The following is a 22,455-nucleotide window of genomic DNA, read 5'->3' as shown; positions in this document are numbered from 1 at the left end:
CCTGTGATGGCTGAACCTAAAACAGGCTTTCTTCCTTCACGTCTCTTTCTGCCTTGCAGGAAAATGTCTCAGGATGCAGAGCTGTGAAAAGCCTTCTGCCAGGTTTATCTGGCGTCGTACCCGCTTCCTGACAAGGGTTGCCAAGGAAACCGTTGCTAAGGGAGTGTGGGCAGCAGCGCAGCCTGAAGTCTCACACACAAATATAGTAGATACATGTGTATGTACACATGTTCCTCTCCTCTTAAAATAACGTACAGGGGCAGAAAAGAGGTGAGGTGATACTGGAACAATCAAATGACTGGTTGTCAAACTTTAGAGACCGCTGGATCGACAGAGTGCAAGCAGGGAAGAGAATCTAGACTCTTGTTCTCTGTCCCCCCCCGTGGTGAAACAACCAAACTCCATTTGATCTGCAGAGTCCCTTTGCACCTTTATGAAAAAGCTAAAGACCCATCAGTATGCTGGAGGTGTGTTTTGGTTTCATGCTGGAACTCAAGGGTAACATCTACTCACTGATTTAGGTAGCCTGCCGCGAAGCCGCTTTTTGCACGGCCTATTTTAAAAAAACACGGCCTTGAAATTTTTGCACGGCTTGACCTAGGCCGTGCAAAAATCTACATTTAATAGACGTGCTTACTACACGGGTTTCTGTACGGTGCCACCCGTGCCCTATTTGGTAGGCGGAATGTCAGGATAACGATAGCCGCTATGTAAATAGCGTCAGATGGTAGCAGCTAACCGCTAACAGCTATCCGCTAACTAATAAATCCAACAAAAGAGAAAAACGCTACATAAACAAAACCAACGCTGGAAACATCCAGCAGTTCATCCACTTTGTCATTGGCATGTGACTGTTTATTACAAGAACTCAATCCAGCTTTGTTTCAGAGAAGGCTGTGTGCGGCGAGGAGAAATACACACGTAAACAATCAGCTGTGTTACAGTCAATGGTTTAAACACGGCGGAGTTTTGTTTACCAACGTAACACAGGAAGTGACTACTCTTTCAACCAATCAACGGACTGCAGGGTTTAGCTCCAGATGATTGACTTATCAAGGTCTAGGGATCTATTATTACTGGATGACACATGTAATATTATGAATTTATGTGTTTGTCGTTTGTTTTTTAAAGAAAGTGCAGATAGAAGTAGTGGGCCAACAAAGGGGTTAGACAACATGAACCAAGTGAGTGACAGTCAAATGATGATGGGGTGTGTCAGGGTAGAGGCTGTACAGTAAATCAACATTATGAAGCTTGGGAAAACTAAAATGTGAAAACTAAAACGTGTAACAATGCATCTTATTGAACAGAATGCACCATTTAGAGACTTATTCAGTTTTCTTCAAAACTAGTGTGTTAGGGAGCACATAACCGCCGTGCCGCCGTTAGTGACACTGAAAAAAATTTGCACCCCCTGTATTTTTTTTTGCACCCCCTGTTTTCCCATTTCTGCCTAAATCACTGCATCTACTGGATCAAAAAGTCACATCTTTTTAATGCGTGCCAGTTTGAGCACATAGGTTGCTGACTTAGAAATCGTCTTGCCTCAATCGCAATAGGGAATTTAAAAATGGAGATTTTTTGATCTTAAAGGTTTGGCCAATAGCAGCCTAATATAATCGAGTCTCTATCGTGTGAACAGACGAGTGCTTCTTCTTAAAGCTCCTGATCTGACTCTCAGATTAGGTCATTTTTGGCGCCTCCTGGAGATAAAGTGGTGCCTCTTATCTCTTCACTGATCTTATTCTTTTACGTGTGAGAAACTATGAAAAGGATTGGAGCTCCCTCAGCCTTCAGCGAGGTTATGTGGTTCTACGACCATCCGACATCCCTGACGCCCAGCCACCACCATCAGACTGAGTCGTCCCCACAACCACCGTCAAACTCGTTCATGGTAAATGGGGGTCCACACTCAGTGGGCTTTACGTCACTGTTGCAGTTCACTAACAGCATTATTCCCATATTAAAGTATTTCACTGCATATGCGTTTCTTTGTCCGTGTTCAAAGAAAATCTGTCACATTTTGAATTTGCCAGTTTGCCACGACTGGCATCATTACTAAACCTCCAGGGACGCTGAAGTCTGCCAAAATATCTGCTGGCCTGCTTGTCTGATTGGCTCACAGAACCAGGAAATGGTTTTCTGAATGGATGGGCGCCCAGATAAACCATATGGACCTACTCTAGTGAGGATCTAGTCCCAGGGCAGAATACACGCAGGCGGCATGTGCTGCTGTGTCGCCAACATTTGATGAAAGCTGAGCTAACGCATCTGTTCAGGAGGCATCAGTGTGCGTTTTGAGCGTTTATACTTTCTCAGAATACTTGATGACAAACTGTGACAAAACACTTTTCACCATCAGCTGCTGGTTCAATATTGTCAGTGTAAGACACGAGCAGCTAAAAACCATGAACACAAATCTAACAGCTCACATCCTCTCTCCTCTATTTTCTGCCCATATTCACATCCTTACTCTCAATCAGGGCTATGCAACACATTTCTCTCTCTCCCAACACACACTCCCTTGCGCCCACGCACCACACAGCTATTTATACCTCAGCCTATTATTTGCAGCTCATGTCTTTTTAATCTGAGGGTAGCACCTGCATTTCTGAACAGGTGGTTTATCTGCACTCTCTCCTTTAGCTGTCTATGAATCCGCTAATACATTACAGGTTTCCATCCATCATCATGGGAGCATCATGGCCAACATCTTCTTCATCAATCTATGTCTCCATGAAGAGAAGAATGAAAGGGGGGGGGGGGGGGGGGGACGGCAGAGGAGAACCACGCCATCATCCAATACTGTGGAAAATCCCATTGCTGCCTCTCCTCCGATTAATGGTGTCAGTGTGTTTTTCAGTCCTCACACGGAGTGGACACCCTCAAGTGAGCACTCGTGTGGGAAATGTGTTCCACTGAACTCATCATCATCACGAAGGAATGAGGGAGTTCATTCAGTGGTTAGCTGATCTTATTTAATGAGGTCCAGAGGAACGAGGACAGAAGAAACACTATATCTCCCTCCCTTCCATTCATCCTCATATCCGCTGCGTTCTTCTTTATCTCAGACTATCTTGTGTCCCCGCTGAAAAGCTTTGTGACTCAATGATGGAAGGCAAAGCCAACAAGTTAGCTGTCATGTTTAGTGAGCCCACTGTTGAGGGAGAAGCAGTGCTTTGAAATGGGATCATTTGTTTGGGGGGGGGGGTTAGTGGTCGAGTCGGCCGTCTGTCAAACGGAAGGTCAGAGGTTTGAGCCCCAGCTCCTGTATCAACATGTCCCATGTGTCCTTGAGTAAGTCTCTTTAACGCCACGGTGCTCCCGCTGCTACGTCCCCTCCGTGTGAATGTGTATGAATGGATGAGTTAATACTGATGGACTCTTTACTCTGCAGCAGCCTCTACCATCAGTGTGTGAATGTGTATGAATGGATGAGTTAATACTGATGGACTCTTTACTCTGCAGCCTCTACCATCAGTGTGTGAATGTGAAGGTGTGATCTGTGATGTAAAGGGCTTTGAGTAATCAGAAAACTAAAACAACAAAACAGGGTCAAATAAAATTTACAGGGACTGTTTGTAAACATATTCATGCACTTTTCAAATTTTTCAAAAGTCACTTTAGACTTATTTCCAAAGTAAATCAGTCTCAGAGCTCCTCTACATGTGAAGTGTGTTGTAGTAAATGTAGTAGATCCTGTCAATAAATCCCTCTATTTCAGCCCTGATCAGAACAGGCTGTTTCTGTGTCTGTAGCTTTAAATATGTAAATGAGCAGTGTCTGACCACGCCCCCTCTCTGGAAGGGCTCGGGTGTATTTGATGCTTTCTCGCTCCATGTCCTATTGTTTACGGTGAGAAGGCAGACTCAGAGGTCAGAACAAACACCTAGCTGTGGGAGAGTCACCCACCTGGGGGAGGGGCTACTGCCCTTCGACACCATCCATCCCCTCCTACTGAGAGACAAGCTGACCGAGATGAGGGTGGACTCGTACCTGGTGAGGTGGATCACGGACTACCTCACAGAGAGACCACAGTACGTCAGACTGAAGGACTGCACATCTGACACTGTGGTCAGCAGCACCGGAGCACCACAGGGGACCGTGCTCTCCCCTGTCCTGTTCACCCTGTACACCTCTGACTTCCAGTATAACTCTGAGCTCTGCCACATGCAGAAATACTCGGACGACACTGCAATAGTTGGTTGTGTCAGGGATGGACAGGAGGAGGAGTATAGGAGCCTGATCAAGGACTTTGTGACATGGTGCAGTGACAACCATCTGCAACTAAACACCTCCAAGACCAAGGAGATGGTGGTGGACTTCCGAAGGAACAAACCACATCTAGAACCTGTTTCCATCGGGGGGGTCGACGTGGAGGTGGTCAGGACCTACGGGTATCTGGGGCTGCAGCTGGATGACAAGCTGGACTGGTCGCCTAACATGGACACTACCTGCAGGAAGGGACAGAGTCGTCTGTACTTCCTGAGAAGGCTGGGGTCCTTCAACATCTGCAGAAAGCTGCTGCAGATGTTCTACCAGTCTGTGGTGTCCAGCGTCCTCTTCTACGCAGTGGTGTGCTGGGGAGGAAGCTGCAAGAAGAGGGACGCAGCACGCCTGGACAGACTGGTGAGGAGGGCCGGCTCTGTGGTGGGTGCAGAGCTGGACTCACTGGTGACAGTGGTAGAGAGGAGGTCTCTGGACAAAATGCTTTCCATCATGGACAACACACACCACCCTCTGCACAGCACCTTCACCGGGCAGAGGAGCATGTTCAGCGAAAGACTGCTGTCACAGTCGTGCTCCACGGACAGGCTCAAGAACTCTTTTGTCCCCCTGGCCATCAGACTGTACAACACTTCACTGTCACAGCAGGGAAGAAGCGCACGGTGATCCCTGGACTCTTTTTTCGCTTTTTCTCACTCCTCACCTGCACTGCTGACCTCAGAGTCAGCCCCCAGTTGGACACTTTAATGCATATTGATAGTCACCTTACTGAGCACTGGTCACTTTAAAGATAATCACCCTAATCATCTGGTTCTACCCTACTGTATTGCTATGCTACATCTGTAAGGGTTGACATGATCACCCTAACTAGGTCAAGTTTCACTCTATTGTCTTCAACACTTAATGCTAACCTGCTCCTCAATAGTTGGGTACTTAAATAGCAATCACCCGAATCATCCTTGGTCTCACCTCTTTGTTTAGGACACTTAATGCAAATCACTGCTCACTGTTTAACGACTGTACTCACACCTCGGGCATAAGCTCAAAGACCTCTGTACATACACCCAGCACACACAGCACACATGCTTCTCTCTCCTCACAGGTCAGGTACACCATGCTACATAAGTTTTAAATCTTATGCTAATGCCTTAACTCTCAGTCACATAGGGGCTGCTAAATCTTGTTTGGGGGATTATTGTATAGAGAGGGGAGGGGGGGACTGCGGGTGTGTATTGTATTGTAACCGATGTTTTGTACTGTAACCAATGTCTTGTGTCCTGCCTGTCTGTATACTGCTACTGGATGCCCTGAATTTCCCTCGGGATAAATAAAGTATCTATCTATCTATCTATCTATCTATCTATCTATCTATCTATCTATCTATCTATCTATCTATCTATCTATCTATCTATCTATCTATCTATCTATCTATCTATCTTTGTGATGTCATGAAGGGAAAACAGCCTGTTTGAACACATATTTTCTGAAAAGCAGGCAGAAGTTGGAGAGGATGGGCTTTTGTCATTATTTAGGGGACATAAAAACAAACAAGTCTTTGTAGTAAGAATAAATAATGTAATGCTTGAGAATATGGCAGCTCAGTCATTGGACAAAGTATTTAATAATGAGATTGTAAAAAAAGCCACCAGTGAAAGATGTTAACTTTGCTTCGGGTGGGAGAGAGGACTTGATTCCATCTCTGTCGGGCCGGGTTAAACCTGACGTGCTGCTGACTTTAATCAATATGTATTTGATGAACGTTTTGATTTGATATCATTCGCTCAAGTGGTTTATTGAATAAAAGACAATCCAAATGAAAGTCCTTGACATGCTTTGATGAAGATGTTTTGATTAAAAGCTTGGAATAAATCAAACAAAAAAAAGCAACAGATGTTGTTCTCCAGATGTTTTTCTCAGAGCTTCAATAAACGATTGAGACAACATGGAGGATTAGGGACAGATGGCGCTGATTAGATGAAACAACTGCACAAATATAACCTGTCCATTTCCTTTGGCCACACGGAGGTTGGATGAAGTGGGCCGGATGTTCCCGTTCTTTTTGTAGACAATTACAAACGTTTTGTTCAACTGTGCTTACAATTATTTCCTGCACTTTTATTCTCCTCTTCTCACCCTACTCCACACATCTCCTTTTTCACTCTCCCTCCATGATATTGGCTTCTATAACGTCGGATGACCTCAGTCGCTGATCCACTCGCTGCCTGTTTGTCATCCGCTGCTAAATATGAATCATGGCTGAAGGTGTGGAGATGGTGGTGAAGGGCAAGAAAATAAGATAAAGAAGAATGAAGAGTGTGACAAACGAGATAAATTAAGACAAAAAATGGAGAAGAAAGGGAGGCAGGAGCTGGCAGCAAATCCATCAGGCTCTCTGGCAGTTCACCTCAAACAGATTCAAAGAGGTACCACTGAATCACACCTGAAGAATGCGCCACTAATGGTGTGTGTGGGGGCCTGAATGAGGTGTGTGCATGCCTGGAGGATGATATAATACTTGTTGATTTAAAAGAATCCAAACGTTTGGACTGTTTCGGGCCAATTCAGACCCAAAGTGCACCGCATGTAAATTCCACTACCAAGGGGCTCTCTCTCACTCAAGACAATAACAAAGTATGCTGGTGGGAAATCATGGGAGGGGCTCTCTCTGTTCACCCTTCATCCCCACCCCGATGAAAATGACCTCCAACACACAGACATGTGACTGCAGAAGCACGGCTGACAGCAGAGAGCGACCCCAGGACAAAGATTGTTCCTGGTGGACAATGAGAAGCTGGACAGTCTTTGAATGTGAAAGATGCTGTATGATGTCTATATTGATGTTGTAACTTCAATGAATGTTTGTTCACACTGATGCTTTACAGAGAATCCTAAAACAACGGTTTGATCCCGACACTAAGCTGCTCACTATCAGCAAACGGTTGTTAGATAGGACGAGGACACTTCAACCAGAACTCTTCTGAAAACTTTCTGCTGCCTAATGTACCTGAACAACCCATGAGGAGCGAGCAGCTCACCCAGCTGGTGGCCCATTCTGCTACTTTTCTTGCACTCACTCAAAGAGACACTTCATGTGTTAGTGTTGAGGCCACATGAACACATGCATGAAGTACCAGCCTCTTACTCTGCCACAGAGGACAGCTTGAGTTGACTAGCACTCTGCTCATCATTAATGGTGTTTTCAGATATTACAAAACACCTTGGTTTATCAGGAAACTCGTTGATGCCTTTCTCTCCTCCTGCTGGACTACTGCAACACTCTCCTCATCAGGATCCCGAGCAAGATCCTCCATGAGATCCATTATGTCCTAAACTGTGGTTGGTGCCTCAGACTACATCAACAGTCCCAATCCCTCCTGGACTACATTTCACACAATGGGGAATTGGGCATTTCATTGGTCCCCTCCACAGCTGACTGTACCCGAGCTCCTTCTTTCCTTATCCCTCTGAACTCAACAATGACGTGAGAGTTCATGCATGTTTTGTTCATGTTCACATCCCTTATCATCGGACTACACAGCTAACTGTTCAAATGTGCTGCTGCTATGCTGTTCTCTTTTCTTATACACAGTGAACAGCAGGTGATTTGACAGTAACAACCAGCTGCCCTTTGTGTGACCTGCTTACCAAAGACGTTGTTTCTGTTGCTCATTTAACAAAAACAAAAGATAAAAGACTCAGTTCAAGACGTCCGTGATGCGCCTCTGTCTGGTGTTTATCTGTCTACAACTGAGTGCAGGCACGCTGATGAAGTCAAGTCTGTTGGTAAGCATGTGCAGGTTCCTCTGCTTACATGTGAGAGCATGTGTAAGTAATACGTTCAAATAAACCCACTGATGCAAAGTGAACAGGTTCAAAACCCTGGCTTACAGCTGGCCTCCATTATCACAGCTTGGTGTGTGTGTGTGTGTGTGTGTGTGTGTGTTGTGTGTGTGTGTGTGTGATACCTTTGTAGCTTTTCTAGAGCTTTATTATTACCTGAGGGAACAAGTGACCTTGTATGGGGAAGAAAAACATCCCTCGGCATGCCAGGCTGTGTGTTTGAGTTTGTGTGTGTGTGACAGGGATAGACTGAGTGTAAGAATAACAGAAGTGTCAGATGAGCACGAGATAGAAGAAACATTGGTGCCTCACAAGGTGAACTAACCTCTCTATAAATCCAGGCCCGTTCTATATTTCAGGACCTTCTGTATATTTGTTTTGCTCAAACACTTTATTTTTGAGTACACACTCGGTTCACTTTAGCAGGCGGCCGTGAAACTTGCTGTAGCTTCATCCTGAGTGAGATGACAACTAGATCCCTGAAAGATGTTGATCAATCAGCCCTGATCAGATAATCGGTGGTTAGATTCCCTCATATTGAAGCTCAAATTGCTCCCTATGCAATGCGATCAGCAGAGTGTGTGAATGAACCGCTGATTACTGGCCTTGCACTGTATGTGATTAATGTTTGAATGTGTGAATGAAAGGCTTACAACACTGCAGCCGCATGTACGATGTGTCCTTGCGTAAGACATGTAACCCCAACTTGCTCCTGCTGCTTCGTCAGTGGTGTATGAATGTGTATGAGTGGATTCTTTAACACTCTGCTTTGAGTAGTCAGAAGACTAGAAAAGAACTATACAAGCTAAAGTTTGTTTATCATTAACATGTAGAGTAAAGCTTCTTGTATATTGGGAGGACCAGTAAGGGTTAATAATAATGCAGTACATTTACCTTTTTTTACACCAGAAACACTTTTTACCTGTGCGAAAACAAGCAGTGAATATAGCCAGAGCAGTACCTGGCAATACACCTAGTGTAGGTAGTCCCTGGTCCTAGTAGTGTAGGTCCCTACAGTGTAGGTCACTACAGTTTAGGTCCCTACAGTGTAGGTCATTACAGTTTAGGTCCCTACAGTGTAGGTCCCTACAGTGTAGGTCACTACAGTTTAGGTCCCTACAGTGTAGGTCCCTACAGTGTAGGTCCCTACAGTGTAGGTCCCTACAGTTTAGGTCCCTACAGTGTAGGTCATTACAGCGTAGGCCACAACAGTATAGGTCACGACAGGGTAGACTCGATTTGAATCAGTGTGTTTGCTAGTGTTTGTGATGCTCCTACCTTCTCTGCAGCTCCATCTCCTCTGGTGTGGGGCCATTCTGTACCTGGGGGGCCTGTCTGGGCAATGTGGGGCCTGTAGAGGGCAACACACACAGCTCATGTTAGACATCTTGTAGACATTGTGAATTACCTCTGTAAAATGCACATCACTGCCCTGACAGACTTACACACTGCAGATCCGATCCTGTTTAAGTCTGGGAGGGTTTAGGGTGGACTCTGGGTATATAGCCAGTTTAGAAAAGTGGAAATAAACAAAGCGCCCAGAGGAGTACACAGTGTTTTAGAAGGGTCCTGAGATTAACAGTGAAACAGCCTGAGCAATCTCTCGCACAACAACAGGGAGACCAGGCATCAATGTCTCATTTATATCAGCTAATGAGCTAACGTTTCTGCACAACCAAACACACGAATCAGACAAACATAGACTGAGATAAAGACAGACAGACAGACAGACAGACAGAGTTTCTGAATACAAAGCCCTCACACCACAGTTATTAGAAGTGATTTTTCTTTTGCTCTAAAAGAAAGACGACGGCCCTGAGCCACATAATTTAAGAGTGCTCTTTATGCGTTTCATTTTGAAAATGGACTACTATCTACTGCAGCTCCTTACCTGGGTGACTGTGAGTGTGTTTATGTGTGTGTAGCTGTACCTGTGTGTGTGCGTGTATGTGAGTGTTGTAACAGGGTGACTCACCATCACTAATTAACAGTCTGTTATAATGTTGACGTCAACATTGGTGACTGACACACACAGCCAAGCAATAGACATTTACCATCACTTCTTCAGACTTCATATGAGCCTGGGATTAAACCTCTCCTGAAGACTTCCCGGTCAACGCTGCTCTTAATCTGATCAGTTCAAGCTCATGGGAAGAATTTCAACTGGTTATAAAACCAAACCAAAATGAAGTACAACTTCTGTGTGAAGTCGTGTTGAGCAGGCCGACAGGTGCTATGTTATATCACGATGCTGATGAGTGCACATAGTAAAAGTGCTTTAAACTCTTTTCTGTCCTTTAACCACTCAGTGCTACGTTCGGTGGAACATAACATTCATTGGAGGCAGAAACTGATAGCCCGATTCTGTTCCCTTTTTAAGTCACGTCTACTCTATTTAACAGAGAATGCATCGCGCTCTGAGGTGCACAAGTGAACGGACAACTCAAAAAGAGTTGGCAGCCTATACCGAAATGATCCAGACATTCAACTCACAAGAGTAGTGATAAAAACATGTTTTCAGTCAGGTGCATGATTAAATCAGAGAGAGAGTTGCAGAAATCCTATAGCCAGAAACAGTCTCTGATCAATGTCCTGTTACTATTCTTAGGGTCATGAAAATAGAACACTATCATGCGTCTCTAGTCTGTCTACAAACCCCCAAAGAGGAGAAAAGTCCATCCTCTCTGTCTTCGGCCTGCTCCACTTTTCAGAAAATGTGTCCTCAAACAGGCCGTTTGGAGATGTTCCCTTCATGACATCACAAAGGGCAGTAGCCCCTCCCCCAGGTGGGTGACACTCCCACAGCTAGGTGTTTGTTCTGCCCTCTGAGTCTGCCTTCTCACCGTAAACAATAGGACATGGAGTGAGAAAGTCCGAGTACTCCCGAGCCCTTCCAGAGAGGGGGCGTGGTCAGACGCAGCTCATTTACATATTTAAAGCTACAGACACAGAAACGGCCTGTTCTGATCAGGGCTAAAATAGAGGGGTTTATAGACATGATCAAACACAGGATCAGAGTGGATTTACAACAACACACTTCACACATGTTTTGGGGAGCTCTAAGACTTATTAAAACTGGTTAAAAAGGAGGAACATATGTGACCTATAAAATCAGAAAGGTGCAGCAACAGGAACAATCTGACTTCTGCTTCAGGACAATTACAAATACCACAGAATGAAACAGAGAGATAATGATGTGCAACTTTATCTCCAGGAAAAAAGGAACAACCGATTTCACATAAAGCTCTTTATCAGGCATAATTATCCAGATCATCTCCTCTTATTAACATCTTGTTGGTTTCTCCCCCGTCTGGAGGGAATGAAACACTATTGAATTAAGCAGAGTCCACAGGCAGTCCAAATCTGCCACTTTAATCGCTGACATGGTCTCTTGTCTCCATCTTCTGCTGCCTGTGGGTGTAATTGTGTTACTGTCTGCTCTAATAGAGCTTATGTGCTAATGATAGAACGCAGACAGCAGCCTCGCGGGGCCACAGCGTTGAACGATGGAAGACTCCAGACCTGATGGACACATTCATTTAAGCATTATTTTCTCATTAAAGGAGGAATTTGTAACTCTGACACCTAGTGTATAAAATGGATACTGCTGTCAAAATTAAAAACATTTTGAAGAGCTGTCTCCCTCCTCCTCTCTAGAGTGGAGGCTCACACAGGTCACCATGTGGTGGACACTGTAGCTTCAGTGTTTAGCCAGCTCTGCATGGGTCTGTAAAGCTTTCTGTGTTCTAACCTCTCTCCATGTTTCATCTCCAACATTGATCCTAGTCTGAGCAGCTTTCTGCTGCTGGAGCTTATTAGAAACATGCAGAGGCTTTTTAGCTCGGGTACAATCACTTCTATCTGAAGCAGTTCCACTGCCCGCTTCCATCGCTGCAACACCTGTTCACCTGATAACTGCTCTCATATCTGACAAACTGAGGGGCGTCCAAAACGGCTGTGTGGGGGGGGGGGGGGCCTTAAAACAGTCTACCTTCTCTGGTCCAAACAAATCCAGAGCATTCAGGATCAGAATCTAAAGTTAGAAGGAGGACATACTGACTGCTGGATTGTTGTCAGAGAAGCTTCAACACAGCAAGATAACAACGCTTCAGTTCGGCCCGCTTACAAAAACACTCTGAGACAAAACATCGGGAAAGAAGGAGACAAAAAGGAAATGAGAGTGAGAGGACACAAAGTGAAGCTACAGAGAGGAAGCTGACATACACACAGAGAACAAGACAAACTGGTCCGTCCTTCATTGTGTTACCTGGACATGAGACCACAGTGTCATGTCAGCATTTGTACTGTCTCATCTTCTCAGCAGGACGACATGGCTGATAAGAGCTTAAGAGACCGAGGAGAGCGAGAGGTACATTAAAACATGCCAACAAGAATATCTGAAGTTTTTCTTTTCGGCTTCAGCTTTCAAAAACCTCAGAGAATCTTCTCCCCACAAAAACACACACACACACACACACACACACCTATATACCTACATGAGGACAGCGTCAGCATTGGCCTCCTCTGGCAGCAAACATAGCGCCACAGTCCGTGTGAGGCCCCGTCAGAGCCGCTGCTAGGCCTGAGTGTGACCGCCGCCTCGCTGCCAGCTCCCCCCACACAATCCCGAGGGCTCACATACAGAACCATAGCCCAGGCTTCACAGTTCTCCTTTCAATTTCCTGTGCCTCAGCTCCACTTCATCCACCCTGCTGGAGGTTTGGAGAGCTCAGAGCGATGTTCCTGAAGACACAGTACTCAGCCTTCTCCCTGTGGTCCTTTAGCCTCTGTAATCTGACGCAATCATATCCGGACGGCTCACTCTACAGCTAATGCTGAAACGTCGGGTGTGGTTGGTCTGTGTGCCGGTTCTCCAGTAGATTATAATTGATGGAAACAAAGGAAGAGGAGCGGGAGGGAGTGAGGGAGCGAGGAAGCGAGGGAGAGAGAGAGAGAGAGAGAGAGAGAGAGAGGGAGAGAGAGAGAGAGAGAGAGAGAAAGAAAGAGAGAGAGAGAGAGAGAGAGAGAGAGAGAGAGAGAGAGAACGGGAGTGTGACCATCAGAGACAAGACAAGGAAGGACAGATCAGAAGGATGAGAGCCAGATGCAAACAAAACGAGGAGAAAAACAAAGAGATGAGACACAGAAGGCAGATAAAGATAGAGAAACAGTGGGAGAGAGAGAGAGAGAGAGAGAGAGAGAGAGAGAGAGAGAGAGAGAGAGAGAGAGAGAGAGAGAGAGAGACAGAGAGAGAGAGAGAGAGAGAGGGAGAGAGAGACAGAGAGAGAGTGAGAGAGAGAGAGAAGCGTGCAGGATGTGCTGAGACTCTACCTGATGGGATGGCCGCCTAGTTTGTACTTCCTGGATGCAATCTATTATTTATACCGAGGATACAGAAAGAGGCACATGGCTGCTGCTGCCCTAAATATCATCACTCTGTGTGTGTGTGTGTGTGTGTGTGTGTGTGTGTGTGTGTGTGTGTGTGTGTGTGTGTGTGTGTGTGTGTGTGTGTGTGTGTGTGTGTGTGCAGTTAGTCCATATTCATTTCTTTTAACTGATTAACTGAACTGACTCATTCTTGTCCCTGAGCCTGGCGCTGGAGCTCACTGAGATCAGAAGCTCCTTGTGTTCAGACGCTCTGCTGTCACAGACCTGGAGCTTCAGGAAGAATATGAGGAGCACGGAGATGTCATGAGAAAAGAGAAAAGAGGCTCTGACCTTTGACCTTCGAGAGGAGATGTTCAGTGTTTTTAAGAAACAGGTTTTTATTTGTGCTTTTAAATACACTCAACAACAGAAACACAAACACCAACTGGTGAACTCTGTCCTGGGTTTGACTTAGAGAGCCGTGTGTGTGAGGTGGAGGAGTGTGGAGATGTGGAAGTGAAACTTGAGTTCATTTGAAATGTTGAAGTCCAGGTTGTTTGTACAGAGCCAATCAGGAACGCAGGAGACGCTCCAGTCAGTGTGCTGTGCTACACATACCCTCATGTAAAGAAGGTGATATTTTTAAGAACGTATATTATATTGAACAGTGTGCAGACTAATAAATGAAGGTCTGTTTAAAAATCATAAAATCTCTCTCTCTGAACTCTTTACACTGTCCAGTCTGTCCAATAAAAGCTGAAAAAGCCCTAAAATAAATCGTTATGGGGGAAAATGTAAAGGGACAACATCTGAGGCAAACTGAAGGGTTAGTGTTGGACAAAGACAAAGAACAGGCAGGATGACGGCACAGAAGCTGTCATCAAAGCTGCCACCCGTCTGTGTTTGTGGAAGTGAAGCAGGAGGTCAAGGTGCATTCCTGCAGACACGTCCATCCATCACAGTGCTGGAGACAAAGCTGCTAAAGAGCACGCAGCCGCTATAAATAATACATGAAGCTCCGACACTCTGAGCCTCTCAGTATTTTAGCATGCACAGATAAATGACGTACCCACTCTGCACCGGTGTGGAAACTGTCTTCACTCTGTTGAGAGGGGAGCTGACTGTCAGTCATGTGTCCACGTCTGGCTTTATTTGGACAGACAGACAGCAGGATCCCAGCGGGGACAGATTCTTTTAAACGTTTAAATCCACCTCTTTGAGCTCGTCCAGTCACCAGAGAAACAGCTTTTGATTGGTTGAATGACTTTTGTGAAAGTCCAGCCGTCACTGCAACAACACTTAATGAAACACTGACATGCTAACACTGACTCCATCTGAAAACCGGCCAATCAGAGAGCAGGATTTTGAATGTATCTTGGATTCCACTTGTATTGAACTTGTGTGATGAGCTGTCGGTTTGTTAATCTCGGCATCGCAAAAAACAAAAACTGGCGGAGAAGTTCAAGATCGTCGGCGTTGACTTGAATGATCTCAGCTGTGTTTTTCAAATAAGAGCCAGATCACAAGACCCCCCCCCCCACACACACACACACACACACTTAGAAGGTCAGCACTTTTTGTTGCTGAGGCTCTTTAACTGTTTACAGGTCTCTTTTAACCAGCACATAACTCCTTCACAGGTTATGTACATTTATGCTATAGAACTTTAAGTCCAATGCTAATGCTAACTGCACAGGTTTAACCTGTAATTATGTGTACTCTTAGTCACATAGGCGGCTCCTAAATCTTGTTTGGGGATCATTGTATACAGAGGGAAGGGGGGACAGCGAGTGTGTATTGTCAGTAATGTCTTGTGTCCTGCCTGTCTGTTTCCTGCTTTTGGATGCCGTCAATTTCCCTCGGGATCAATAAAGTATCTGTCTGTCTGTCTGTCTGTCTGTCTGTCTGTCTGTCTGTCTGTCTGTCTGTCTGTCTGTCTGTCTGTCTGTCTGTCTGTTTTATCTGGTGCCTGTTTTGATGTAATGTTGATAAAAAGATGATAAATCCGACTGTGAGTCTGTATATTGTGTTTTATTTTGAAACTGACCGGCTGCTCTGTGCTTTTATTTGTCTGACTTCCTGCCTGGGTCGATGTATTCTGTCCAGCTTGATGCATGTTTGCAGCCACATCCGTCGATAAAAAGGGACTTTCAGCATATTTAAAAAAGGGAGCAGAAGACGGACTGCTGTGCTTTCTGTTGAAAAAGAAGTGCGTGGTGCTGAGGGACGGCAGCATGCGCAGAATTTATGGACCCTGGATCAGACAGATGCTGTACAGAACCAAAGAGAGCGGAGCAGTGATTCGTGTGGCTGTACATCCATCTCTGCGTCCGACATGTTGGGGGTTATTTTGGGGCTCTGGGGAGACAGGAAGTCTGGAGGGGGGCAGGAGGATAGTGATTTCTACACCTCCGTCATCCTCACCACCTATAGAGAGCCGCTGGACATTTGATTCCAACTCACCAAGAATATAGAATTTCTCAGCAACATCACATGGAGGAGGCAGGATCCATGATCCAGGAGGATCACATGTCGGAGTGACACAACCTGAAAACACGGACTTATTTTAGTGTCAGAGCTGCCCGGCAACAAGCGTGAGGGACAGCGCGGGGTTAAAGCAGGAGGGCTGAGAGGCAGCATGGACTGGATGTGTTGAACAGGACAGACCTGAGAAAAACAACAGTGAGGTCACATCACGCCTGTTTGCATTTCCTTCTCTCTATGAACAGAAGAGTGTAAACTCATCCTTCATCCCATCACTAAACATCACCAAACCCAAATCTAAACTGATGTTGCTCTAATGTTATTGATGGTAGAGGCTGCTGAGTAAAGGGACCAGCAGTTTTAACTCATCCACTGAAACACATTCATAAACCGTCAACAAAGCAGTTGCAGTAACTTGGGGTTAAGCGCCTTGCCCAAGGACATGTGGCTGCAGGAGCTGGGGATTGAACCCCTGACCTTGGAGCTGAGACCAGAGACAAACCTTTGCTCCCAGTAAACACGTCGCCTCTGTGAAGAAACAGACAGACAGTGGCGCTGTCATCACCACTCTTTGTGTCGTTAAAGCTTGTTTTCTTCTTTCCCTCACTGACAGGAACAAATGAAACCGACTTCTCACTGTTGGCTGACACCACGACAGGTCGGTGAGGAGAGCGGCCGCCTGCTCTTCATGGTAATGCTTTACGCGTGATTGGTCAGAATCTTGCTTTTATAAAGTGAGTATGAAATATAATGGAGGAGAAACTGACACTGAAGAGCAGCGAATACATCAAACCTCCACTTCATCTCGTCAGCAGCATTTTATATTCTATTTAAATGTCTTTCAGTATATTAACTCCGCAGAGTCGCTGAGTCATGATATTGGTGTTACTGCGGGCCACACGTGGTGAGTCAGGCCTCGTGTTCACCTAGCATCTTTTTGTTTTCAAAGAACAGAGCGTTTGTAGCAGAAGCCGCACAGCGCCAGGCGCCTTCTTCTGAGTGGCGTTTCTTTTGTGCGGCTGCTCTGAGTGCTTTTAGCTTTTAAAAAGGCATATCACCGGGCACTCTTTTCTGAATTAAAGATGTCCACTTCACTTTGGTCCTCCTCGCTCCGTGTCCAAGTGAGGAGAGAAAACATCCTCTGTTTGAGGCTCATAGAGAAGGAAGGATGCATCTCAAACATACAACATACAGTGACGAGCAGCGGGGCAGAGTCCGTCATCCAGCAGCCATTTTTAAGAGACAACACAAAGCCTTTATCTAACACGCTCGGAGGCCTGACCCTGCAGGTCTTACTGAGCAGAATACCAGCAGAAATATTAAGACTGTGTGGACTGAAGAGCCATGATGAGTCATTAGGTCTCAGGATACTTCCTGATGTTCCTGAGCTCTGATGAAAATGTGCTCATGTTGTTCTTCTTCCACTCAGCGCTGAATTACAGTCTCCGCTCTGATAGAAAGGCTGGCTGGGAAGTTGTTTATCTCCTCCCTCCAACTCATCCAAAATAGTCTTTCAGACCAATACGACAATGAATTATAGATGAGTGCATGAGTCATCACAAGCTCAGCAGGCTAATGGCAACAAAGAAGACCAAAACCCTGTGAGAGTGTCGGAGACACAATAGACTCCTCTATCTAAAACATTAGCAGAATTCAAGAATCTAGAAAGAAGGAGGGAAAGGACAACATGAAGAAGAGAGCGAACATCTGTTCACCAATCTGCTCCATCAGCTTTCCCTGCTGTTCACAACTGCACGCTCAATAAAGTGTGAAAAGGCTTGTCGCGCCAGCGCTGCTTCACCCAACACACTAGCAGTTCATATTAGAGGAAGGAGGAGGAAGTGTGTGGATGACGGATCGTCCATCATCTCAGTTACAAGCATGTTTTCTTATCCTCATCTTTCATCTCTTCTGTTTCCTCTTTTATTTTGATAGACTAACCCCGCACTTCCTGTCTGAGAACTGTTTACAGGTCTCTTTTAACCAGCACACATGTTTTTCTCTCCTTCACAGGTTATGTACATTTATGCTATAGAACTTTAAGTCCAATGCTAATGTTAACTGCACAGGTTTAACCTGCAATTATGTGTACTCATAAATGTTAACTATAAATTAACTAACTAACTAAATAACTACATAAATGCTAACTGATAAACTCACTTGTATATCCTGCTGCCCCAGTTGCCCCCGTGTTTTGTGAAGCTGACAGCAATGCCTTTTTGAGATTCTTCACAAACAAGATAAAGATGATCAAGGACAACATCCCGCCCCCTCTTCGTGTTACCCCTGCTGTTTCTGAGCCTGTCTCCAGCTTGTGGTCCTCGTTTAGGACTGTGACGGTTGCTGATATTTCAGCAGTGGTGTCTAAGATGAAGCCCTCCTCTTGCTCATCTGACGTCCTTCCCTGTAGGCTTTTTAAAAAAGTGTTTGGGGAAATCGGCCCGTGTGTGACCAAAATGGTTAACCTGTCTTTGTCCACTGGTGTGTTTCCTACTGCATTCAAACATGCCATAGTGGAGCCATTACTAAAAAAAGCAGGCCTAGACCAAACAGATCTTAATAGCTTTAGGCCTATTTCTAAGCTCCCTTTCATGTCAAAGATCCTTGAGAAGGTGGTCTGTAATCAGTTGACCCTTTTCCTGGATCAAAGCAGCATCCATGAACCGCTTCAGTCCGGTTTCCGTAAGCAACACTCCACGGAAACGGCCTTACTGAAAGTGTCCAGCGACATTATGATGGCTGCTGACTCTGGAAAGTCCACGGTCCTGGTTCTCTTGGACCTGTCCGCAGCCTTCGACACTGTAGACCATCAGATTCTGCTGAGAAGACTGAGGGATCAAGTTGGACTGTCGGGTTCAGTTCTAAAATGGTTCTCTTCTTATCTAGCTGGACGAAGCTTCAATGTAGCAGCCAACCAAATAAGGTCAGATTCTGCGGACCTGCTGTGTGGAGTGCCTCAAGGTTCTGTCTTGGGTCCGGTCTTGTTTTTGCTGTATTTGATCCCTCTAGGAAAGATCATACGAAGGTTCGATGATGTTTCTTTCCACCTATTTGCTGACGATATCCAGCTGTACTGCTCTTTTAAGCCGTCCGAGATCCAGAAGCTGAGCTCCCTACGTCATTGTCTGATGGAAATCAAACAATGGCTCAGCGAAAATTCTCTGCAGCTCAATGCAGAGAAAACAGAAACATTGATTTTCGCCCCTGATGACTCAATCCCAGGGATTAAGCAGTTCTTGGGGGACCTAGGCCAGTCCGTGAAGCCTAGTCTTAGAAACCTGGGAGTTATTTTCGACAAAGACATGTCTTTAGTCCAGCACTGTAAACAGCTGTCAAGGAACTGCTTCTTTCAACTGAGGAAGATCTCCAAACTTAGAAACATGGTTTCGCAGAATGATTTGGAGCTCATTATCCATGCCTTTGTGTCTTCACGTTTAGACTATTGCAATAGTTTGTTTTCTTGTCTTAACAAGAAAGAGCTCTCTAGACTGCAATTAGTTCAAAATTCTGCAGCAAGAATTCTGACCCGCACAAATAGGAGGACCCACATATCCCCTGTTCTGAAAGACCTTCACTGGCTGCCAGTGTCCATTAGGTTCAGGTTTAAAATCCTGGTTCTGGCCTTCAGAGCCCTACATGGTCAGGCTCCCTCTTACCTTAGTGAGCTGATCCAGCCTTACGCCCCTATGCGAGCGCTGAGGTCTATGGATCAGAACCTGATGAAGGTCCCTCGAGCTCATTTTCACACTAGAGGTGACCGGTCGTTCCAAGTCGTTGCTCCGAGCCTCTGGAATGAACTTCCATCATCCTTGTGCTCAATTGATTCAGTTGACACTTTCAAGAGTCAACTGAAAACGTTTTTATTTGTCCAGGCTTTTAATTAGTCTCTTTTAGGGCTGCTATGATTTTTGTACTGTCTGTATATTGCTTGTGATGTTTTAACCCTGTTTGTGAAGCACTTTGTGGCCCCTGCCTGCAAAAAGTGCTATATAAATAAATTTTTCTTACTTACTTACTTTACTCTTAGTCACATAGGCGGCTCCTAAATCTTGTTTGGGGATCATTGTATACAGAGGGAAGGGGGGACAGCGAGTGTGTATTGTAAGTAATGTCTTGTGTCCTGCCTGTCTGTAAACTGCTACTGGATGCCGTCAATTTCCCTCGGGATCAATAAAGTATCTATCTATCTATCTATCTATCTATCTATCTATCTATCTATCTATCTATCTATCTATCTATCTATCTATCTATCTATCTATCTTCCTCCTGTGTCTCCCGTGTCTGGGACTACCTGACAACTTCACCTGTGTCTAGTAGTTAAACCGCCTACTGATTCTCAGACAGTCAGTGGACATTACACCGGAGCAGCGGCTGTTGTTTACTTCCCCTTTCCAAGAACAGAAACCAGCTCAGCTGAGCCGGGCGTACTGCAGAATAACCACCGGCTGGAGGTCAGACTACATACTGCTGTTGGACGCAGTAAGGAGTACAAACAGCGTATTACTTCTGACAGTACTATTATATGTATTTTATATATGTCATTGGTGTTTTTGAAAACAGCCTCTGTGCTCCCCTTCTTAATCGTCGTGACAACGGCCCGGCCTTCTTGTTATGTTTTCTAGCAGCCTTTTGATCTGACCATTCGTGGATTATTGACGAGCCCGTCGCCTTTCCTCCAGGAAACCTTTGCCTGAGTAACCAACTGTCTTCTGTTTAAGCAGACTTTGAATTCACCTTCTGTTTGTGAGTCGTGCATTCAGCTTGTGTGTTTAACGGTTCAGTGCGACAGTGGTGGCTGTCTGAAACTTATTTTGATCACCACACATTCACAATTACATCATTAGCTTACCATGCGTGAAGGAATGTTCCTTTGGTCGTGTGGGTTGAATATGAAGTGTATGGGAGGTTTATGGGAGGAAGAGATGGATGTCGTTCGACCATGTATTTACTGTTGTCCCAGACAGATTGTTTTTAAAGAGGATCACGCAGACTCCAGCTCAGCGATACATTTTCTCTCATTTTGGAGACTCATATTCAACCAGGGCTGAACGTTGAAAGAAGAAAGCCTCGACCAATTATACATTTCATAATTAAATTCATAACTGACTCTCACATGGGATTGATCTTGACGTTTTTAAAGATTCTAAAGAGGATCAAACCGTAGGTTATTCACACCACATAAAGGTTTACAGACTGATACAGAGCTGGCTAAACACTGAAGCTAAAGTAAGATGGCAACCTGCGTAAGCATCGACTCAGGAGGGGGGTAGAAAGACAATATTTTGAATTTGGACTGCAGTACCTATTTTAACACTTGGGGTCAGAGTTACATACTGCTCCTTTAACTCAGGTAACTTTCATCCTGAATCTGATCAATCCATATCCGATTCTTCAGGGGCGTCTCCACGCCTTTTTGACCAGGTGAAGTGTGATGCACACACACACACACACACACATACCCATCCACCAATTCATGTCAATAATCTTTATAATGTTTGGCTGCAGGAACTGGGGATCGAACTCTACCACTGAGCCACAGCTGCCCCATAAAATACTGTAGCACTTTACATTCTTAAGGTCAATGTCAACAAAGCTGTGATTGGTGTCGACATCTATCCCAAAGGGTCACAGCTGTTAAAGACCAGAACAAAGATCCTTATAAATCAGTGAAGGATCTGGAGATGCTGGCAGCTGCTCTGAGATGTGGAACCAGGCTGAGACAGGACAACATGTGAACACACAAAGACAAGTCTGTGCTGGGGCTCATATGTCCAACTAAACTTAAACCTGCTCTGTCAAAGATCAGGAGACCATAGCAACTGTGGTCAGCACTCCTTCCAGCCTTCCTGCGCTGTTGCTACATGACAACTGGAGCTCAGCTGAACCAATGAAAATACAGTCTGGCTCTTTAGCCAATCAGGAGAAGTCTCTACGGAGGCCTTCCTTCCGGCTTAAATGTGTTGGAGGCTCTTGAGAAAGAGCGGTTAAACGTTTGAACATACCCGCAGACTCCAACACACAGATTGACTACTGAGGAAGCCGTATTGGAACACATTCAATGTCGGTGCATGACAGTGAGGATGAGCCACCCCCTTTTTAGAAACCAAGCATAAAGGTTAGGATTATAGTTTCCTTGAGCCCAGACGTCCTTCAATAGTTTCTCTTTTTCAGTCTTACTTAGTCATAACTAACCGATATAGCAAAGCAGCAAATCATCACATTATTAGTCAGCACCTGGAACCAGACAACATTTTAGGTAATGAAGATCTATCACCACCCGTTTTAACCCAAAGAAACGTAGCGAATGGTCGGAACGTTCGTTAAGTCAGACACACTGTCTTTACAGAGTTCGGATAACAACACCGACAACAACCAAACACACGGCCAACCGCCTCAGACTCTTCTGTCAGGATCACTACTCACTCCTGAGGATGATTTGAGCACGGCTGATCTTTTGTTGATCCTGGAGGAATCGTTGAACTCTCCCTGAAGCAGGCATGTCTGAGGATAGCTCAGTGATGGGGAGGGGGGGAGTCC

General features: G+C 45.2%; 1 protein-coding gene across 4 annotated transcripts in view; it reads right to left on the bottom strand.

The window, feature by feature from the left end:
• The window catches only part of enah (ENAH actin regulator), a 124,954-nt gene that overhangs the window by 35,682 nt on the left and 66,817 nt on the right, over positions 1 to 22,455 (bottom strand). For all 4 annotated transcript variants that reach the window (XM_079339332.1, XM_079339331.1, XM_079339333.1 and 1 more), the window contains one exon: positions 9,346 to 9,418. In XM_079339332.1, coding sequence (XP_079195458.1) covers positions 9,346 to 9,418 — 73 coding nt within the window. The remainder of the gene's footprint in view (positions 1 to 9,345; positions 9,419 to 22,455) is intronic.

This window comes from Symphodus melops (assembly GCF_947650265.1).
Source record: "Symphodus melops genome assembly, chromosome: 1".
Taxonomy (NCBI): Eukaryota; Metazoa; Chordata; class Actinopteri; order Labriformes; family Labridae; genus Symphodus; species Symphodus melops.
Note: the sequence above shows the minus strand (reverse complement) of the source record. Positions and strands in the feature narration are given on the sequence as shown.